This window comes from Choloepus didactylus, chromosome 7 (genome assembly GCF_015220235.1).
Source record: "Choloepus didactylus isolate mChoDid1 chromosome 7, mChoDid1.pri, whole genome shotgun sequence".
NCBI lineage: Eukaryota > Metazoa > Chordata > Mammalia > Pilosa > Megalonychidae > Choloepus > Choloepus didactylus.
In genome coordinates, this window is record NC_051313.1 from 112,317,480 (window position 1) to 112,336,131 (window position 18,652).

Sequence of the window (18,652 nt, forward strand, 5' to 3'; positions counted from 1 at the left end):
CCCAGTCGTCTTAGACCAGCCTCATCAATTTAAGGAGAAGGGAGTGGGCAGAGAGATTAAACATTCTCCAAGAATCAACACGTGACTGGCAGAGCTGAGCTAGAACCTGGGATTCGGACCCTATGCTGATGTCCTCCCATACGAAGTCTTCAACAATTATTTGTCTTTCCTTCTTTTATCCACTCCCCCCCCCCCCCCGAAAATAAATTATAAATACTACATGTAGGTATTGGAGCAAATCTGAAAATGCAGATATGCAAGAAAGAAGTTAACAAAGTTACCTTTGCAACAGCCCCAGCTCTGGTCTCAGCTGAGACTTGGTGTGGTCCCACCTCCAGAGATGCCCACTCCTCCCCAGGGAGAGACAGAACCAGGGCAAGCTGGGCCTGCAGCTCATGCAGATCTCAGAGTGGCACCCATTGGGTCCATGCCGATACCTTGCCCATAACCTGTGGCTGCCCTTCAAGACACACCCTGTTCACCTGGGTGGGACGAGAGGGCGGTGAGAAAATACCAATAATTCCTTCTCCTGGCCCTCGGCCCTCGCATACTCCCTCCTGTAACAGACTGCAGACACCTTGGACAGGAGGATGGAAGGCCTGAGCTCAGTCACTCCCACCTCCATCACCCTCCACCAAGGCGGGGGCTGCACATTAGAATCCCCTGTAGAGCTTTTAAACTCCTCGTGCTAAGATCAACTCAACAGATTAGCAGGAGATAAGGCCCAGGTGTCCCAGGGGATTAGGTAGCTGTGTGGTATCTACGATCCCTGAGCCTCAGTTTCCTCATCTGAAAACAGTCTCTAAAACACACACACACACACACACACACACACACACACACACACACCCATAAACCTTAAGGAAGTAGTTTGGGAAGTTGGGTCAGAGAGATGGGGAATGGGAGGGAATGAAGGTGATTGAGGGCTTAGCTAATGGAGTTTATTTTTTCCCCCTGCAATTTTATTGACATAGTCACATACCATGCAGTCATCCAATGTGTATGATCGGTTGTTCACAGGATCATCATATAGTTGTGCATTCATCACCACAATCAATTTTTGAACATTTCCATTACTCCAAAAAAAAAAAAAAAGAATAAAAATAAAAGTAAAAAAAAAATCTAAAACATCCCATGCCCCCTCTCTATTATTTACTTTTTAAAATACATTTTTATTGTGAAATTTAACATATATACATAACTGAAAACTTTCAAAGTACGATTTAACAAGTAGATAGCAAATTTCAAAGAATGTTATGGGTTCCACTTCCACAATTTCGGTTATTTCCTTATTGTGAAATATATATACAGAAAGGTGGTAACTTTCAAAGTACAGTTTAACGAGTGGCTATAGAGCAAATTTCAAAGAATGTTATGGGTTCAAGTTCCACCATTTCAGTTATTTCCTTCTAGCTGGTCTAATACCCTAGCACCTATAAAAAAATTATATTAAGAATTAGTATTCATAATCCTTTGTTAAATCCTATCTTGTCTGTTGCTACCCCTTCCTCTCATTTAATCACTTTCTCAATCTTCAGGGGTGTCAAGGCAGTGACCACCCTAACTTGTTCATATTGAAAAGGGATGTCGACCTTATGGGGTAGGTAGCTTCTGGTTGTTCTTAAAGAGGCTGTTGCCTCTGGGTTTTAGGACTTGTCTGGCATAGGAACACTCTGGTGGATTTAAGTTTCTGAGAGATAAATTTAGTGAGTGAAACTTTTATAGAATCTCAGATAGGGACCTAGGTATTTGGGGACCACTGTTGGTTAAGGCTTGGCATACTGTGGCCATTTGGGATATCAAGCTGCTGCTTGCATAAGAGTGACCTCCAGGACAGCCTCTCGACTCTTATTTGAAATCTCTTAGCCACTGTGACCTTATTTTATTACCTTTCTTTCCCCCCCATTGGTCAAGAAGGCATTTTCAATCCCTCGAGGCCAGGGCCAAGCTCATTCCTGGTAGTCGTGTCTCAAGTAGCCAGGAAGATTCATTCCCCTGGGAGTCATGTCCCTCATGGAGGGGAGGTCAATGAATTTATTTTGCTGAGTTGGGCTTAGAGAGAGAAAGGCCACATCTGAGCAACAAAAGTTCTCTGGAGGTGCCTCTTAGGCATAATTATAGGAAGGCTTAGCCTCCCATTTACAGCCCTAAGTTTCACAAGAGCAAACCTCAAGATATTAAGGGCTTGACTTATTAAGTAGGGGGTTCCTAATTTCACATAGCATATATTCTGTCCAAGATAAACAATCAGTGTCTTATATTATCTTCACTTAGTTGTACAATCATCACTCTCAATTTTAAACAACTATCATAACACAAAACATCCCAGAACTTTTATTAGCCGCTAATGTAGTACTGGTAAGGTATTCCTATTAAATATAGTCTATAATTTGTAATGGGTAGTTTTTCCATGCACCACTCTGTTGTTAACTCTCTGTATCAGTGTCATACCTTAGAAGTATATCATGCAAACATTTATATTTGTGGTGCTACTCTGTGAGATACATGACTTTAAACAACCACTTTCAATCCTGTTCACCTTCAGTACGGCAGTAATACTTATAATCCCATTAACAAATCATCATCACCCCTGTCCATCCTCATACCTTTACATTCACCCTCATTATCATGTCTGTACATAATCTAGTAGAGTTTTAAACTGTCTGATTTGGAAATGAGAGTTAGATAGAGAGCAGCTGGGCAAACAAGCACTGCCCGCTAACCCCTGGTTCTTAGACTGTGCCACAAGGTGATGAGGGAGTCCCTGCACACAGGATCTGGGGTCCTCCCCTCCTCCCTTTATCTGTTCATCGCTTTAAAAAATTTGAGAAATCATTCTAAACAAGCTCAAGTTGCAGATACTTGCTTGAAAAGTACCTGTGATTTTTTTTACTAACCTGTTTCCCTCTGTCCTGCCTGGAACTCCCCCACCCCTGTGGGGCCTCAATTCCACCCTTGGCCCCCTGCCCTGAGGGGTCCCTTGTTAGAGTCTAGATGGGCACACGGACAGACATGAAAGCAGGGAGAGCAGTGGGCAGGGCAGGCGGTTGGGTGGTTCCCTCCACTGTGAAGCTGGCCCAGATTGTGGCTGGAGGCAGCTGGGACTCCAGAAGTTGCATCTTCCCCAGCCTCAGCCTGAGGAGGGCAGGGGAGAGACCAGCACGGGGCAGTTCCTTCCCTCTGCTGCCCACCCAACTGGTTGGCTGGGTGGGGAATGGTCAGGGTGACTAGGAGTCTCTGGGTGGTCAGGAGAGGTGGGCTTTTGGGGGGATGGGTGGGGCATCTTGGATGTGCCTCTGTTTCCCCCTGCCCTTCAAGCCTCCAGCAAAGAGCTTTAACCACCTCCCTCCCCCCAACACGCCCTACCCCCCTTTGTGGTAGCCAGTGACCACCTGCTGAGCCACAGTTACCCCCTCGACCCCCACAATGAATGTTTGGAACCCCTCGATGTTGGAGAAGGTACTGCGTGGCCGGAGGAAACAGGTCTGAGTTAGAATGGAAGGTTTTCACTGTTAAAGCAGGGAGAGATGGGAAGTGGTGACAGGAGGCTGTGCAGAAGATTCTGTTCTCTCCCACCCAGTCCTGTCCTCCTGGTTCAGGGAAGCACAGCCCTGCCCTTCCCCTGCCCCTCATCCAGGACATGACATTTTCTCTGACAGCCTTCGGGGCGAGCAGTCTCTCTGCGGGGTTTGGTCCCCTGATTGACACACACACATGCACGAATTTTAACACTGATTGCAGATAAATTATTCAGTTTTCATTATGGTCTAGGTGCTTTATATATATTCAGAGTAGCTGTTTCTGGCAGATAGTGACACTGAGGCTGAGAGGCTAAGTAATTTACATGGGGTCTTGCTGCTAGCAATCCACCGACGCCCTGATTGGAACCAGGTTGGTCTGCTGTTTCCGCACTCTGTGCAGGCTCTGGGGTCTGAGAGACGGCTCTGTCACATGCTAGAGCTTGTCTCCAGGTCAGCAGCCTCACTGAGCCTCGGGCCTTGCTGGCGAGTGGGATTGATTAGATGTCCTCAGAGAGCGAAGGGCCTGCCTTGCAGTGCCTGCTTCAATCCACGTCGACTTTCATATTCCTTCTCCTGCTTTGGTCCCTCCCCTCCCCTCTTGGAGAGCCTCCAGAGCCACAGGTCTCCCCTTCCTGCAGGAGACAGTCCCTCCAGTCCCAAGGTCTTTTCCCAGCCCCAGTGTCACTCGCTCTGTCATCCTGGACCCCTCCCTCACCTTGCCCCTTCCCCAGCCCCTGGCCTCCTTTCCTCCCCCTGAGCCCTGGCACCTGGGAACCTCTGCCCCCTGCCCTCTCTGTCTCTCAGCCTGGTGCCCTCCCACTGCCCCCTGATGCCAGTTGGATGCTGGTGGTCTCGGTAGCCCTTGCATCCATCCCCCCTGACGGCCAGCCCCACTGTGGCCAAAAGGTTGAGGTCTGCCTCTTTCCTTCCATCCTTCTCTCTGGGTGAAGGTTTCCGCCTCGTTGCTGATGGATTTAGTTGACCCAGACTGCAGAACAGCGTTGGAAGATGTTGGGTATAGAGGGGCAAGGCATTAGCAAAGGAGCTCTGCCTCATTTGTTCAGTACCTCTGGAGGTGGCTGAAGCTGAAGAACATACCCTCATTTGTTCAGAGTCATCCATTTAACAAATATTTGTTGAGTACCCATATGGGCCAGGCAGTGTTTAAGTTCTGGGATTACAGCAGGAGGGAAAAACCCAGACGTCCCTGCCCTCAATGAACTTGCATTCTAGGGGTATGTCTGCAATCTTGCAGATATTTCCCATGCAGCTACCCAGACTCTTGTAGCTAAGAAGACCGTTCTGGGTCCCCTCCTCCCTCCACACCTCCTGGGTTAACATCCCAGCTCCACCACTGACCAGCTGTGTGACCTTGGGCAAGTTATATAACCTCTGTCCCTAGGTTTTCTCATCTGTAAATGGGGATGTTAATAGTACCTGTGCTTAGATCAGTGCCTGTCATGTAAGTGCTCAAATATCAACCATTGTTATCTATGAAATAAGGAAATAAGCCATGCCTCAGAAGGTGGCTGGACGGGCTAGCTGGGGGAGAGGAATGATGAGGTTTTTTCTCTACTGCTGAGGACCGTGCACATAGGAGGGTTAGCCCTGTTTCACCTTCCAGGCCAGGAGGACCAGGTGAGCTTAGATGGAATGAATTAAGGATTGATACAGGCCAGGGATGGCAAAGTAGCTTCAGCTCATGTATCACCTCTGGTCTGTGGGTCCAGTGGCAGGTAGAACCAAGGAGGGTTCTCAAGGCCATGTCATCCGTACAGGAGTTCTGTGGCCTGTGAATGCAGTCTGCTGTGGGAGCTGAGGCAGGCAGTGTAGCTCTGTGGGTGCCAGCACTGCGATCCGGGACAGGCTAGCACCCCAGCTTGGGTTTCCCCACTCTGGCCCGGAAGGGAAAGACCCTGCCTCAGCCTGCCTTGCTGTGGGTGCAGGCGGGCATTCCAAAGTCCTGGCTGTGACCTGTCTGGACTCACCTGCTTGTCCAGGAAGGGGGTGCCGGGCAGCTGCTGCTGTGTCTGAAACCTTGGATGCCCAGGGAGAATGAGGGGATGAGTGGGAACCCGGGCCATGTGGATGGCGAGCGCCCAGGACGGTGGGTCAGGGCAGCTGGCTGCCTGAAGCTCAGGGCCAGCGAATGGATCTTGCCTCCAGGAGGGCTGGCTGGAAATGCCGAGCTTGGGCATAAAACCAGTGGACGGACTGGTTTTAGGGCACTGTTTTTTCAGCTGGTGGGAAGGGGTGGAAGGCTGCCCAGGCCTCCTTCCTGTGCGTTTCTGGTTAGGACCCAGTTGGGCTGGGGCTCCAGTCCTGGCTTCATTGCTCTTAGCATGTGACCTTGAGCCACTTAATTCACTTCTGTAAGCCTTAAATCCTCATTTGCTAAATGGGAAAACGATAGCATCTCCCCAACAGATTCTGTCCTATTAAATGAGCTAAAGTCACATCAAGTGCTTAGCACAACACTTGGCACACATCAAGCCCTCAGTAATACTATCTCAGCTGCTTTATCAGGAGGTGGGTGGAGGCAGCAAACTCTTCCATCCCTAAGCCCAAGCTGGGCCTGGGCTGTGAGCAGGCTTTCCCGCTCCATCACTCTCCAGGCTTATATGGAAAATGAAAATACTGTCTTGTGTGTCTTTGGGAGCCAAGTCAAAGAATCCTGTGAGTGAACAGGGGCCGCCTCCTACCACGGAAGCTGTTTCTCTAACCCTGAGGACAGGACACCTTGTCTAATGTTTGTCTGGCTCCCCCGTGTTCCTCCCCTTAACCCAGGGGTGACCTGAGTCAGCCCCTCTGTTGTGGGAGACCAGTTAGAGGCTTCCCGCCCATCCCGAGTGATCCCGAGCATCACCAGGAGTCGCCCTGACCAGGGCCACAGCTACACGTGGTTGGAACAAGGGAGCAGCCATTCTGAGTTCCCATCCGACCTCGGCTCCCTGAGCTTAGCTTTCCTCTCCTGTCAAGTGACACCAGGCACAGTCAGATGAAGAGCCAGTTAGGAAATACCTGTAAGAGCCCCAGCGAGGGTTCTCCGGCATAGAGCAGTGCTGAAATACTAGTTCTCTCCTCTTAGCGTCGGGATGGAGCCAGGCTGGCTTCTGGGCCAGCTTCTTTTGAGAGGATCCGTGAGCCAAGAGGGGTTACCCACAAGGGGTGCCGAGGGGCCCAGGGCCAGGCAGAGCAGTGGAGGGAGGGAGGTGGGGAGCTGTGCAGATTCAGATCAGTCTAGCTCCTAGCCCAGTCCTGCCATTAAACCTCTCAGCCTCGGTTTCCTGACCTGACCAGTGGGAATAGCTGCTGCCACTGGATTGCTGTAAGAATTATTGATGCTTGCAGCCCTTCGGAACACTCCCTCTGCCTGCCCTCTTGGGGTGGTCATGGAGAGAAAAAGCCGGTGAGGCTGTGGCGCCCTGATCACCCAGGGCCCAAGGCTGCACAGCTGTCACCCAGGGGGCTGACTGGCTGGGATGGGGGGCAGGAAGCATAGCCTTCCTCACCTCTCAAGCCCCCAATCTTTCTGTCCCCTTTGACCTTTTTGGCCAGCTCTTCTGTGTGATGTCTCCTTTGCTGATACTAAACCAATTCCTAAATGTCAGACTACCTTTGTTGAGCTGGTGTTTCCCAGTGGGAACAGTATGGCATTGTGAGTGGAATGCCCCATGAACTGCAGGTGTTTAGCGTCGCTGGCCTCTGCCCACTGGATGCAGCAGCCTCTCCATCATCCACTAGAATAAAAGTATGGGGAGGGCAGATTCTTTTTCTGATCACTGTTGTATCCACAGTGCCTAGAACAGTGCATGGCAATACAGTGTTGTTGAATAAATTGTGTGACAATAAAAAAACTCCCCTCAAGCAGCATTTCAAAACTGTTCCAGCTCACTTTCAACAACCTTCAACAACCCCTTCAACAACACCCCTGATGAGTGGTGGTCTACACACTTCCCATTACCAGAAATTTATTATTGCAAAGGGCAGCTCGTTCCGAGGTAGCTTATTATCCAAAAAAGCTTGTTCCCATTTGGACCTTGGCCCGTTAGTTAACATACCGTGAGAAGTGCAACACCCAGAATGGAACAGGTGTGGTCTGACCCTGGAGAGAACAATGGGGTCATTACCTCCCTAGCCCTGGACGTTGCCTGAGATTGTATTTACTTTTCTTTTGGCAGCCACCCTAGCTTTTGTTGGTTCATGGTCAGCTAAAATCCAAGGACTTTTCCCTTGGATTCTATACCTATGTCTTCCAATCCAAAGTGTAAGACTTTGGCATTTAAAAGGACACCTATATGTTGTTAGTTTTGTCCTAGTGTTCCAGCCCAGGTGATTTTAAGTCCTGACACTGCCAATTGCAATGTGTTCGCTATTTTCCCATCCCATCCTTGTCCCCAGTTTTGCATCCTCTGCACATTTAGTCGGTAAACCATCTATGTCCTCACTGTGGTGTTGATTAAAATGTTGAAGAAGCCGGGTCTTTGGCATGATAATGGAGCCCTCAGTCCAGGGTGATAATGATCAATAGTCCTTAGGGTTGGTTGTTTCCCTTTGAAGGGACCCAATTAATTCCAGCTTGCCCCATATTTCTCTCTGTCTTGTCCACATGAGTATCTACAAGCCCATCTGTTAACTGTCTTGCTGAAATCTGGACTGACTGCATTCCACAAAACTTCAAGGCTTTGCAACCCCTTTGGAAAAGGAGATGCACTTAGCCAAGCATGACTTGCTCTTGGTGGACCTGTGCTAGCTTCTAGTGCCCACCACTTGCTTTTCTTAATGTTCCAAGCATTCTGCTTTCCCCATTTAGAAGTTTACAAGAGTTCAGTTTTGCTTTCTGAGTTTCTAGAATCCATCCTTTTCCTCTTTGTGAAAATAGGAACAGCTTGTCTTCTGACATCTTTCCTGTTCCCCAGGATTCCATGGAGATGACCAAAGATGGTGCTGCAGTCTCATGTCTAGGTTCTTCCTCTGGTCGGGGATGCAATTCCTGCTTAGAGGTGTTTTTGCATGATCTTTTCATTTATCTTGGGCTTTGGTCCCATGATGATTAAGATTGATATTTGCGATAACAAAGGTAGAAGTCAAAGGGGAGCTGAGTGGCTGTGCATTGCCTGCTGTCTGTTTAACATTAACAGACAGGGCCTCCTACTTCCTCATTCTCGTGCTTTGAATGTAGATTTAAGTTTTAAAAAAATATTTTAGATGGCCCTCAGTTTTTTGTTTTAGCTCTCCTATTGGCCTGCTAGTATCGACATGTCCTGGTTATTTCACAATTAAATGGCCTGGCCAGCTAGACAACGAGCTCGCTGAGGGCAGGGGACGACTCGTCCAGAGCTCCATCCGACCTTTCCCACTTTCCACTGCCACACTGCACAGCCTTCAGAGCAGCACTCTGGAAATGCCACGAGGAGGCAGGGGAATGAGCGGTGTGGTTTGATGGCCTGTCAGAAGAGTGTGTCATCATGGAAAATTCTTTATAGAGTATGCATATCCTCTTACACGGGCCCCACTGCTGCTTCGGCAAACTGCACATTCCATCAGAGCAACCCACCCTTTTCCTTCTTTCCCACCAAACCTCAATCAGGCTTTTGGGTGGGCTAGAAATACGGTTTTTCTGCCTCCCTCCTACTTCTGTCCCTTACTCCTGTCTCTTCTCCTGTCGTTTACTTGATTTTTATAGGGATTTGGCTAAGTTCCTGGTCTTTGAACTGGACGGCCCATCCTGGGACCCTTCTTGGAGACAGGCGTCTGGGACCCCAGATTCCGAGTAGATCCTGGCCCCTTTTTTTGGGACTTCTGTGCCAGCCCATACAGCCGCACTGGGAGGGTTGGGAGTAAATGGTGGGCTGAGCAGATCAGGTAGAAGCAGAGTTTGGTCCACTGGCAACAGGTTTGGCCATCTCAGTGTTCCTGGGCCAGGCAAGGCCTTTCCAGGGGCCTCCCAGTGGACTTCCCCAGGTGGCCTCTCACCTGCTGGGTGAGAAGTAGGAGTTACTGGGAGCCTTGTTGGGACTGAGAATGTGATTTTGAGTTACCCTGAAATGTACACACCCTCTGTCCCTGTCCCAAAGGTGAAATTAGCCCAGGGCAGAGAGAGGAGGGGATCTGGGGAAGGCAGGGCAGGAGGAACCTGCAGGGGAGAAGGTAGGTTAGTGCCCCGGGTATGGGGAAAAGGAGAACCAGCTGGTTTCTAAACCCTCAGCGGACAGATCCAAGAGGGCACTGAGCTGACCTGAGCAGGTGTCCTGGCAGCAGGGGTGAAGGGTGTATGGAGATCCCTCGCAGGCAGAACACTCTCCCTATGGGGGGCTGGGTGGGGGTACTAGGGGTCCTCCTGTGTGCCTGTGTCACGGCTGCCTTATTTGAGAGGCCCAATAGTCTAGCGCAGTGGTTCTCAAAGTGTGTCCCAGGACCTGCAGCATCAGCATCACCTGGGAACTTGTTAGAAATGCACATTATCAGGCCCCTCCCCAGATCTACTGAATCAGAAATCCTGGGGTTGGGGCCCAGCAGTCTGTTTAACAGGGCTTCCAGGTGATTCTGGTGCATGCTAATAAGTCTGAGAAGCACTGGCTCAACAGAAGGATGGGCCCTGGAGCCACCTCAAGCAAATCACTGAACTTCTCTGAGCTTCAGTTGCATCATCTCTAAAATAGAGACAATAACTACTGTCGTGTTACCATGATGATTAAATAAGAATGCTCATATAAGTTCACTACATTAAAAGCATCTGTAAGTGTGGCCTCAGCTCTGACCGTCATTCTCTTTCTGTGTGTTTCTAGGTAGTATCTGATGCTGCAGGACAAGGTGTGGCCATCACAGGGAACCAGACCTTCAACAACTGGAATTGGCCCAATGCGGTCATTTTTGCAGCCACAGTTATCACCACCATTGGTAAGTCTGTCTATGTCTGTCCAGGTGGCTCTGCTCCTGTGAGGCACACATTGTGGTCAGGGTCCCCCTAATAGTCTGTCTCCTGGGACCTTGAGGATACACATCCCCTTCCCTAGCTCCTAGAAACCTCATAGGAGGCCAGCTCCGGCAGGCCAGTTGCGACCTGTCCTTTGAACCTCTTTCTGGGGATTTAGTTAAGTTGTTGATGACTGGCCATGCTTCAGAGACTATTTCCATGAGTCCTGATCTGGGTTCCTTGAGCAGACACCACGACACAGCCTGCTGACCAGGACCACTATTGGAGGTTGAACAGGTTGCTCACTGCACAAAGCCAGCCCACGTTTGCTCACCAAGCTGGTTTTCTATGCTGGTTTTCTGTGGCTGCATAAGAAACCACCCCAGAAGTTAGTGGCTTTAAACAACAGTTTATTATTTTTTACCATTCCGTGAGTTGACTAGGTTTAGCTGGTCAATTCTTACTAGGGGTCTCTGTGGTTGCAGTCAGATGGTGGCTGGGGCTGGCATCATCTGAAAGCCCAACTGGCTGGACAGCTAAGAAGGCCTCTTCAGTCATATGCTTGCCTGTTGATGCTGTTGGCTGGGAGCTGAGTTCAGGATGAGACTTGGAGCCTCCACTGTGTCTGCACATGTGGCTTGGACATCTCACTGTGGCAGCTGGGTTCCAAGAGGGAGAGTCCCCCAAGCCAGCATTTCAAGAGCTCAAGGGGAGAAGCAGCAAGGCTTCTTAGACCAGGCCTGTACAGCAGCATGTCCACTGCATTCTACTGGTCAAGCAAGTCACTAAAGCCGGCCTAGAGTCAGGGGGAAGGGAACTAGACTTCACATGGCCGTGCGCAGCAGCCTGCCTGCATGAGAAGGGAGGGAATTGCTAATGGCCATCTTTGGAGGCCATCGACTGCAGTGCCTCAGGGGTGTCTGCCCAGAAAGGGCATCTTTTCTGATTTGCACAGTGGTATCATATGGACTAGTGAAAGACCCTAATGGGGGAGGCCTAGTCTCTGCTCCCAGTCTTTTGTAGGACACATAGCCTATGCCATCAAATCACTGGAAATGATCATATGACCATAGTGTGATCAAGGTAAATATCATTACTCAAATATTGGCTCAGAGAACAGGCTTCCCTGGAGCTGGGTCTGTGAAAGTGTGTGTGTGTCTGTCTGTGTATGGTGGGGGCAGAAGGCCACCCTGAGCCTGGGTCCACCACCCCTGCTGTGGTTCTTTTCTCACCCCCACCCACCTCCCCACTGCATTTCTCTCCTGCAAAGACACTTCTTCCTGGCCTCAGCCTCTTCCTCCTCCTTCCTTAGGCTATGGCAACGTGGCCCCCAAGACCCCGGCCGGGCGTCTTTTCTGCATCTTCTATGGTCTCTTCGGGGTGCCGCTCTGCCTGACGTGGATCAGTGCCCTGGGCAAGTTCTTCGGGGGACGCGCCAAGAGGCTGGGCCAGTTCCTCACCAAGAGAGGCGTGAGCCTGGTATGCCCCCCAATCCTGGGTGCTGGGCAGAGGTGCGGGGACCGTGGCAGGGGATGGGAGGAGGGGTGGGAGGATGGGAAGACCCAGGAACTGGGCAGGAGCGTTAAGATGGTGGTTTGGGGGCTCTCAGCCCCCCTGGGTCAGGCTGGGAGCAACCATCCACCCCTTTGCTGGGTGGTGAGCCTCCCAGGCTTGGTGCCAGCTGGCCTGCCCGCTGTCCGCCTCCCAGCCCGCCTCCCAGCCCTTGGGGTGCTCCAGCTGACTCGGTCTCTCTGCCACCCCGTCAGCGGAAGGCACAGATCACTTGCACGGCCATCTTCATCGTGTGGGGCGTCCTGGTCCACCTGGTGATCCCGCCCTTTGTTTTCATGGTGACCGAGGAGTGGGACTACATCGAGGGCCTCTACTACTCCTTTATCACCATCTCCACCATTGGCTTCGGCGACTTTGTGGCTGGTGAGTCCCTGCTTCCCCTGGCCTCTGCATCACCCCCTCCCCTTTTCTGCTTCTCTAATTCCAAGTCAGTTGGCCTCTATCAGGGGCCCCCAATAGCTGCTTGGTGTTCTGGGGAATTTCCCCATCCAGTGGGATCCTCACCTCACCCTGCTGGTTGCAAGAGGAAACTGAGTCACGGGGTCATTGTAATTGGGTTTTCTGTTTGTTTCCCTTTCTTGGAATGTGGCTTACCCCCCTCTCCTTTCCTCTCTTGGTGATTGGTGTCTGTTCTGTGCCTCCTGTCTTCTCTCATGTCTCCCCAGCTTGGGGAGTCACTTAGGGCTGGGGATAGGGGCTTGAGTCTGCCTGCAGGGTGTGTGCAAAGCACCCAGAGAGGCCCCGAGCCGAGCCAGACCCCTTCCTGTCGTAGAGCCGCCTGCCATCCTTCACGAGAGCTGAGGGATCTGCTCTCTGAAGGCTTGGCTCAGAGGCCCGAAACTTCCGCTCTTGCCACAGGCAGCTTGAAGACAAGGAAGGCCTTCTCCCGAGCTGCCCTGCCTCCACGGCCCTGGATGCCCTCCCATGCCTCGCCTGCTTAATCCAGGGAGGTGATAAGATTCTTTGGCCCCTTTGTCTGAACGCCTCTGGCCTGCGCAGCATCTCGGTTCTTAATCTTCTTGACGCTGTTTGGCTGCACTGATCTGGCGTTGGTTCCCTCCATGGCGGCCGGCCCTGACCATTTGACCTCCCCCTCTGGGGTCCAGGGGCCTCTGGCTGCTACCCTCCCTCCCAGGCCTGGGGAGACTGAGGAATGTGGGAGGGGTGGCTGAGTGGGTGGGAGGAAGGGGAGAGGCACAGGAGCACTCCACTGACCTGGCAAATCTGGGCCTGCTGACCTGGGAGATGAATTTAGACTAAGGTACAGCCCTGCCATTGTCTGGCTCTTGGGGCCGAGAAAAGGGTTAGGAGAAGCATGTTGTATTGGGAGAGGATAGCAGCGTATTGCACGATACCATCCCAGCTCCAGCAAGCACCAAACCTCTGTGCCTCAGTTTCCTCATTTGTAAAATGTGTAAAAATAACAGCACCTATATGGTGGAAAATTCAGTGAATCAGTCTTCCTGAGTGCCGAGGGAGGGGCCTGGCTCTGGGGTGTGCACCCTCGCCATTGTCGTCATGACCTGCTGCCAGCCCAGAGCCCAGAGCAGGACGGACAGCACCTCATAGACAGGGCACCTCCTGCCCTGGGGAAGGGTCTCGTGTGATGAGGGTGGTGCAGTCCCTGCCCCGAAGGAGCCTCCAGTCTGGATGGGAAAGATCCAGTCCTTTCCTCAAGTTGTTCCAGCCTGAGCAGGGAGACAGGATACAGATTTACAAAGGGGCATTGTAATACAGAGCAACATGCCTGTAAGTGTGAAGTTATAAAAGAAATCTCTAATGATCCTAGCGTGTGAAGAGCAGCGGGTGCTGAGTGGGGGCTAACCCGGGAGGCTCCCTGGGGGAAGTTTCAGGAGCCTGTCCTTGGAGGAGGGACCTAGGGTGGGCAGGACCCTGCAGGCCAAGAGAAGAGCCAGCCTGGGGAGACTGAAACAGGAAGCCAAGGGCCAGACTAGACCTTCATGAAGAATAAAGTGGTTCCGAGTACTTCCTGTCAGAATCAGAGCTCACTTGCTCATGGATCATCTTGACCTCTGCTAGGTCTTGGTGGCTCCCCTTCTCAGCCAGGCCGGAGGAAGGAAGGGGCACCTCCCACCATCCAGTTGCCCCCTCCCTCTTCACTGATAGGGTCCTGCTGGGAGGAGGCCACAACCCTGGTCCCACCTTGGGGGTCAGAGTACCATTCAGCTCCCCCCCAACCACCGGCCTCAGTCATGCCAAACCAGGAGTCCATCCCCAGCCCCGAGCACACCAGCGACGTGCCTTACTTAATTCCCATCCCGTTTGCGTATAACATATGTGCAAAAAATGCACAAAGCAGCTAGGTGGCCTATTTCTTGACCTGTTTGTTGGTTACATTACCAGCTCCCCCAGATCCCTCGCCACTACAACCCTCCCCCTCATCCATAGAGGCAGCCGCTCTCCTGACTTTTTATATAGTTGAAGAAACTGAGGCTCAGAAAAGTTGGGGTGTGGGAATAGGGACAGAAAGTTACCAGGCCAAGGTCCTTCAGGAAGTTGGGGTAGTCCAAGGTCTAGAAAAGGCCTTTCTGTCATCCTGCGCCCCCTTCCCTCCTTTTGTGTTCTGGCACTACTCCTGCTCTCACATAGCACAGCTTTGACCTTCGCGTGCTTCTAGGTCTCCGCTGACCCTTTCCTGACCCTCTGGGCTTCCTGTCCTGCAGGTGTGAACCCCAACGCCAACTACCATGCCCTGTACCGCTACTTTGTGGAGCTCTGGATCTATCTGGGGCTGGCCTGGCTGTCCCTCTTTGTCAACTGGAAGGTGAGCATGTTTGTGGAGGTCCACAAAGCCATTAAGAAGCGGCGGCGGCGGCGGAAGGAGTCCTTTGAGAGCTCCCCACACTCCAAAAAGGCCCTGCAGATGGCGGGGAGCACAGCCTCCAAAGACGTCAACATCTTCAGCTTTCTGTCCAAAAAGGAGGAAACCTACAACGACCTCATCAAGCAGATTGGGAAGAAGGCCATGAAGACGAGTGGGGGTGGGGACAGGGTCCCAGGGCCCAGACCAGGGCTGGGGCCTCAAGGGGGTGGGCTGCCGGCCCTCCCTGCCTCCCTGACTCCCCTGGTGGTCTACTCCAAGAGCCGGGTGCCCAGCCTGGAAGAGGTGTCACAGACACTTAGGACCAAAGGCCACATGTCACGATCCCCTGGTGAGGAGGCCAAGGCGGCGGCCCCTGCGGATGGCTCCCCCACCCCCGAGGTGCTCATCAGCCAGCTGGACCGTATCAGCGAGGAGGGGGAGCCCTGGGACGCGCAGGACTACCACCCACTCATCTTCCAGAACGCCAGCGTCACCTTTGTGAACAAGGAGGCCGGCCTCTCGGACGAGGAGACCTCCAAGTCCTCCCTGGAAGACAACCTGGCTGGGGAGGAGAGGCCCCAGGAGGGGGCCGAGGCCGAGGCACCCCTGAACCTGGGCGAGTTTCCCTCCTCGGACGAGTCCACCTTCACCAGCACCGAGTCCGAGCTCTCCGTGCCTTACGAACAGCTTATGAACGAGTACAACAAGGCCAACAACCCCAGAGGCACGTGAGGTGGGGCCGGCTCCCCACCCCACCTTCGATGGCTTCTTTCCCTCCTCACCCTGGGGTGTCCTATGTTGGCTGGGACTCCTGGCCCCTGGTGGGGGGCAGCCCTGGAACTGGGAGTGGGGGGCCAGGGGCCTTCCTTACTTTCCATCCCTTCCAGCTAGATGCTCCCGATCAAGCATGGCACGGCCAGGCCCAGGCCTCTGTTCTCCCCGGCAGGGGTTGGCATCTGTCCTGAGCCTGGCTGCTTCGTCGGATGGTTCTGAGACACATGGGCCGGCAGGATGGATCCTGGGGAGGACTGCACGGGTCCCCCAAGATTCAGTTGAGAATATCACATGGTTCTCTTGGGCTTGGTCATAGAAGTTTCTGAGTATTTCCTGAGCTCCTTCTGTGTGCCTAGAACTGAACTAGGCATTTCTGAGAGGGTCGGAGGGAAGTATATAAGACTTGGGTCCTGTCTTTGCAAGCTCTGAAGTGTTTGGGGAGGTACTGCTATAGTGGGGGAGCTGGTGCACACATTTAAGCACCCTCCAAGTCCCCCTCATCTGCCTGGTGGTCCATTACTACAAACTTGAGTGGAGAAGAGGCTGACTAGAGTTGAGGAGGGGAGCCAGGCGACAGTGGGCAGGTGCTGAAACACTCCTGACCCATGGGACCCAGAGCAAGCCCAGAATGGGGGAGCCAGCATGAGTCCCTCCTTGTTGATTTACTCAGACTGAGCCCAGCCCATAGCTCGCAGGGTCACTGCGCCCAGGGCCCAGCCTCTGTCCCATCAGAGGCCAAGCAATGGCAGAGGCAAGACTCTCTCCCCTCCCCAGGAAATGGTGGGATGAAGAAAAAGTAGCAGAGCACGGGCCACTGGTAGCCAGGCTGCTGGGAGTGAAAGTCACAACTGGCTAATTCTACCCCCAACCCTCTATTTCCCTGTGAAACTGCACCCCCACTGCCTGGCCCCAGGAGCTGGCCTGCCCCATCCTGCACTCCCTGCCGGTCACCCCATTTCCTGTGCCCAGAACAGGGACCTCATGGCCAGCCTCCCCACCAGGCCACACTGCTCTTGGCTCAAAAACAAAGTGGCCAGATCTGTGAATCGAGCCCACCCCCCAGCCACTCTTGGTCATTTTTGGGTGGCATTTGTTTTTTAAGAAAGGAAAGGATTTGGAAAGAGGGGGCAAAAGGTAATGTGAAAGTGCACATGGACTCTGGTGAGGGGCTGGCAGAACTCGCTGCTACCTAAGTTCTTGGGTTCTCTGTGACGTGTGCCCTCGGGCTGGTCCCACTGCCCTGAGTGTTCTGTTTTTTTATTATTATTTTTTTTAATAAACTGTTTTTAATATACCTGGCATCTGTTGGCTGCGGAGCCAGTGGAGAGAAAAGGAGGTTAAAAGAGCAGGGGCCTGGGGCCTGGGCTGCCTGGTGTGCACACCCACCTCAGCCGAGGTCATAATGCAGAGGGGGCAGGGGGCAGGGGTGCTGGGCAGCAGGTGAGTGGAGGTGGGGGCATCCGGTGCAGGCAACTGGATGCTGGGCAGGAGGCATCTCACTTCCCTCTGCCCTAACTCCCCTCTCCTCTCAGTCTCCTGCCCTACTCTGTACCCTCTACCCTCTGCTGTAGGACAAACGGGCCAGAGCCCCCCACCCCATGTGAAGAGGGCGACGGGCATGTGTGCCCACACCGCCATTCATCCTCTCAAAGGACAGTGTGTCTGTTGGGCCAGCCCAGGAGGGGGTGGGGAGGAGGGGCCTTGTATCTTCCTGTGAAACGTGTTAACAAGGTAGTCTAAAGTTCCACAGCCCACCCGGCGGGGGTGGTGCTGGCTGTCCTGGAATCACTGTACATTCTGGCATTGATGTCAAGTGTAATTTATTTTAACATTTTTTTTTTACAATAAAACATGAAGTGGACAGGCCAGCTTGGTGTGTGCTGGGGGTGGGAGGGGCTGGTTTGTGGTCTCTGAGGGAAGGGGGGGCCCATGGAGGAAGGGAGGACTGAAGGATAGCCTGGGGGTCAAGAGGAGAATTTGGGTGGTGCTGTGAGGGAGAAAAGGGGTGAAGAGCTAGAGGAGGGGCTAGTTACTTATGAGGTGGGCCCGGAACATGGGCTGTAGTTCAAGAATCAGGAAGGAGTTAAGGGAGCAAGGAGAGAGAGGTAGGGGATGGCAGTGGCAAAGTTATGGCACTTCCTGTTTGCCAGGCCCCGCTTCAAAGGCTTTACACTCAATAATGTATGGATGAACTCACTTGATCTCACAACAACCCTATGAGCTGGGTACTGTATGCCCATTCTATAGAGGAGGAAACTGAAGCACAAAGATTGTCTTGTGGAAGACCTCACTGTTAGTAAATGGTGAGCCTGGATTCAAACCCAGGCAGCCCAGCACCTGAGTCTGTTCCCTTAACCACTGTGGAGATAGGAGAGCCTGTGCTTTTGGCCCTTGAAACCACTCCTGTCTCCAGAGAGAAGTTGGGGAAGGTGGACCCAAGAATAAAGAACTCTGGAGAAGATCAGGCTTTCTGAGCTCAAGGGGGTGGGGGGCAGGAGGTGCACATTGCCTGGGACTGGTGGGCAGTAAAAAGGATGGGAGGGAATGTGGAGGAAGCATCTGCCAAGTTTAGCTGGCCTCGGTCCCCATCTGTTTAAAGGGAGGGTTTGTCAGGCTTCATTGTCAACTGTTTTGAGCCGGCCCCTTCTGTGACTACTTTAGAGCCCCCTACCCAACATCACACAGGACAGTAGTTACAATTTTGAATCTGTTTGAGAAAATGTTCTGTGATTGCAGGAGTACTTCTGAATGATCCACACTTCTCTTGAGGGCATCAATCTGTTTAAAAAAAATAGGCTCATATGTGTTTAAAACACCAGTCTATTCTATAACTACTTGATTCCATCCCTCCCTTGCTGCCAACACATCCCCATACTGCACCCCCTCACCCATGCAGCATATGTATAAGGGTCTCTGGTTTTGCTGTAAAGCCTCTGCCCTTTCCCAGCAGCCTGCCTAGCACCTGGTCCTCCTGGGAGCCTTCCTGACAAATGCCCTTGTAGTAAACACCCTCCACTCTCCACCATCACCATCTGGACTCTCATT

At 52.4% G+C, this 18,652-nt stretch overlaps 1 protein-coding gene across 1 annotated transcript in view; it reads left to right on the top strand.

The window, feature by feature from the left end:
* KCNK5 (potassium two pore domain channel subfamily K member 5) overlaps positions 1-17,459 on the top strand; it is a 39,253-nt gene extending 21,794 nt beyond the window's left edge. Inside the window, exons 2-5 of the mRNA XM_037842389.1 lie at positions 10,310-10,421; positions 11,750-11,916; positions 12,204-12,372; positions 14,694-17,459. Of these exons, the coding sequence (XP_037698317.1) occupies positions 10,310-10,421; positions 11,750-11,916; positions 12,204-12,372; positions 14,694-15,565 (1,320 nt within the window). The 3' untranslated portion in view covers positions 15,566-17,459. The remainder of the gene's footprint in view (positions 1-10,309; positions 10,422-11,749; positions 11,917-12,203; positions 12,373-14,693) is intronic.
* The last annotated feature ends 1,193 nt before the right edge of the window (positions 17,460-18,652 follow it).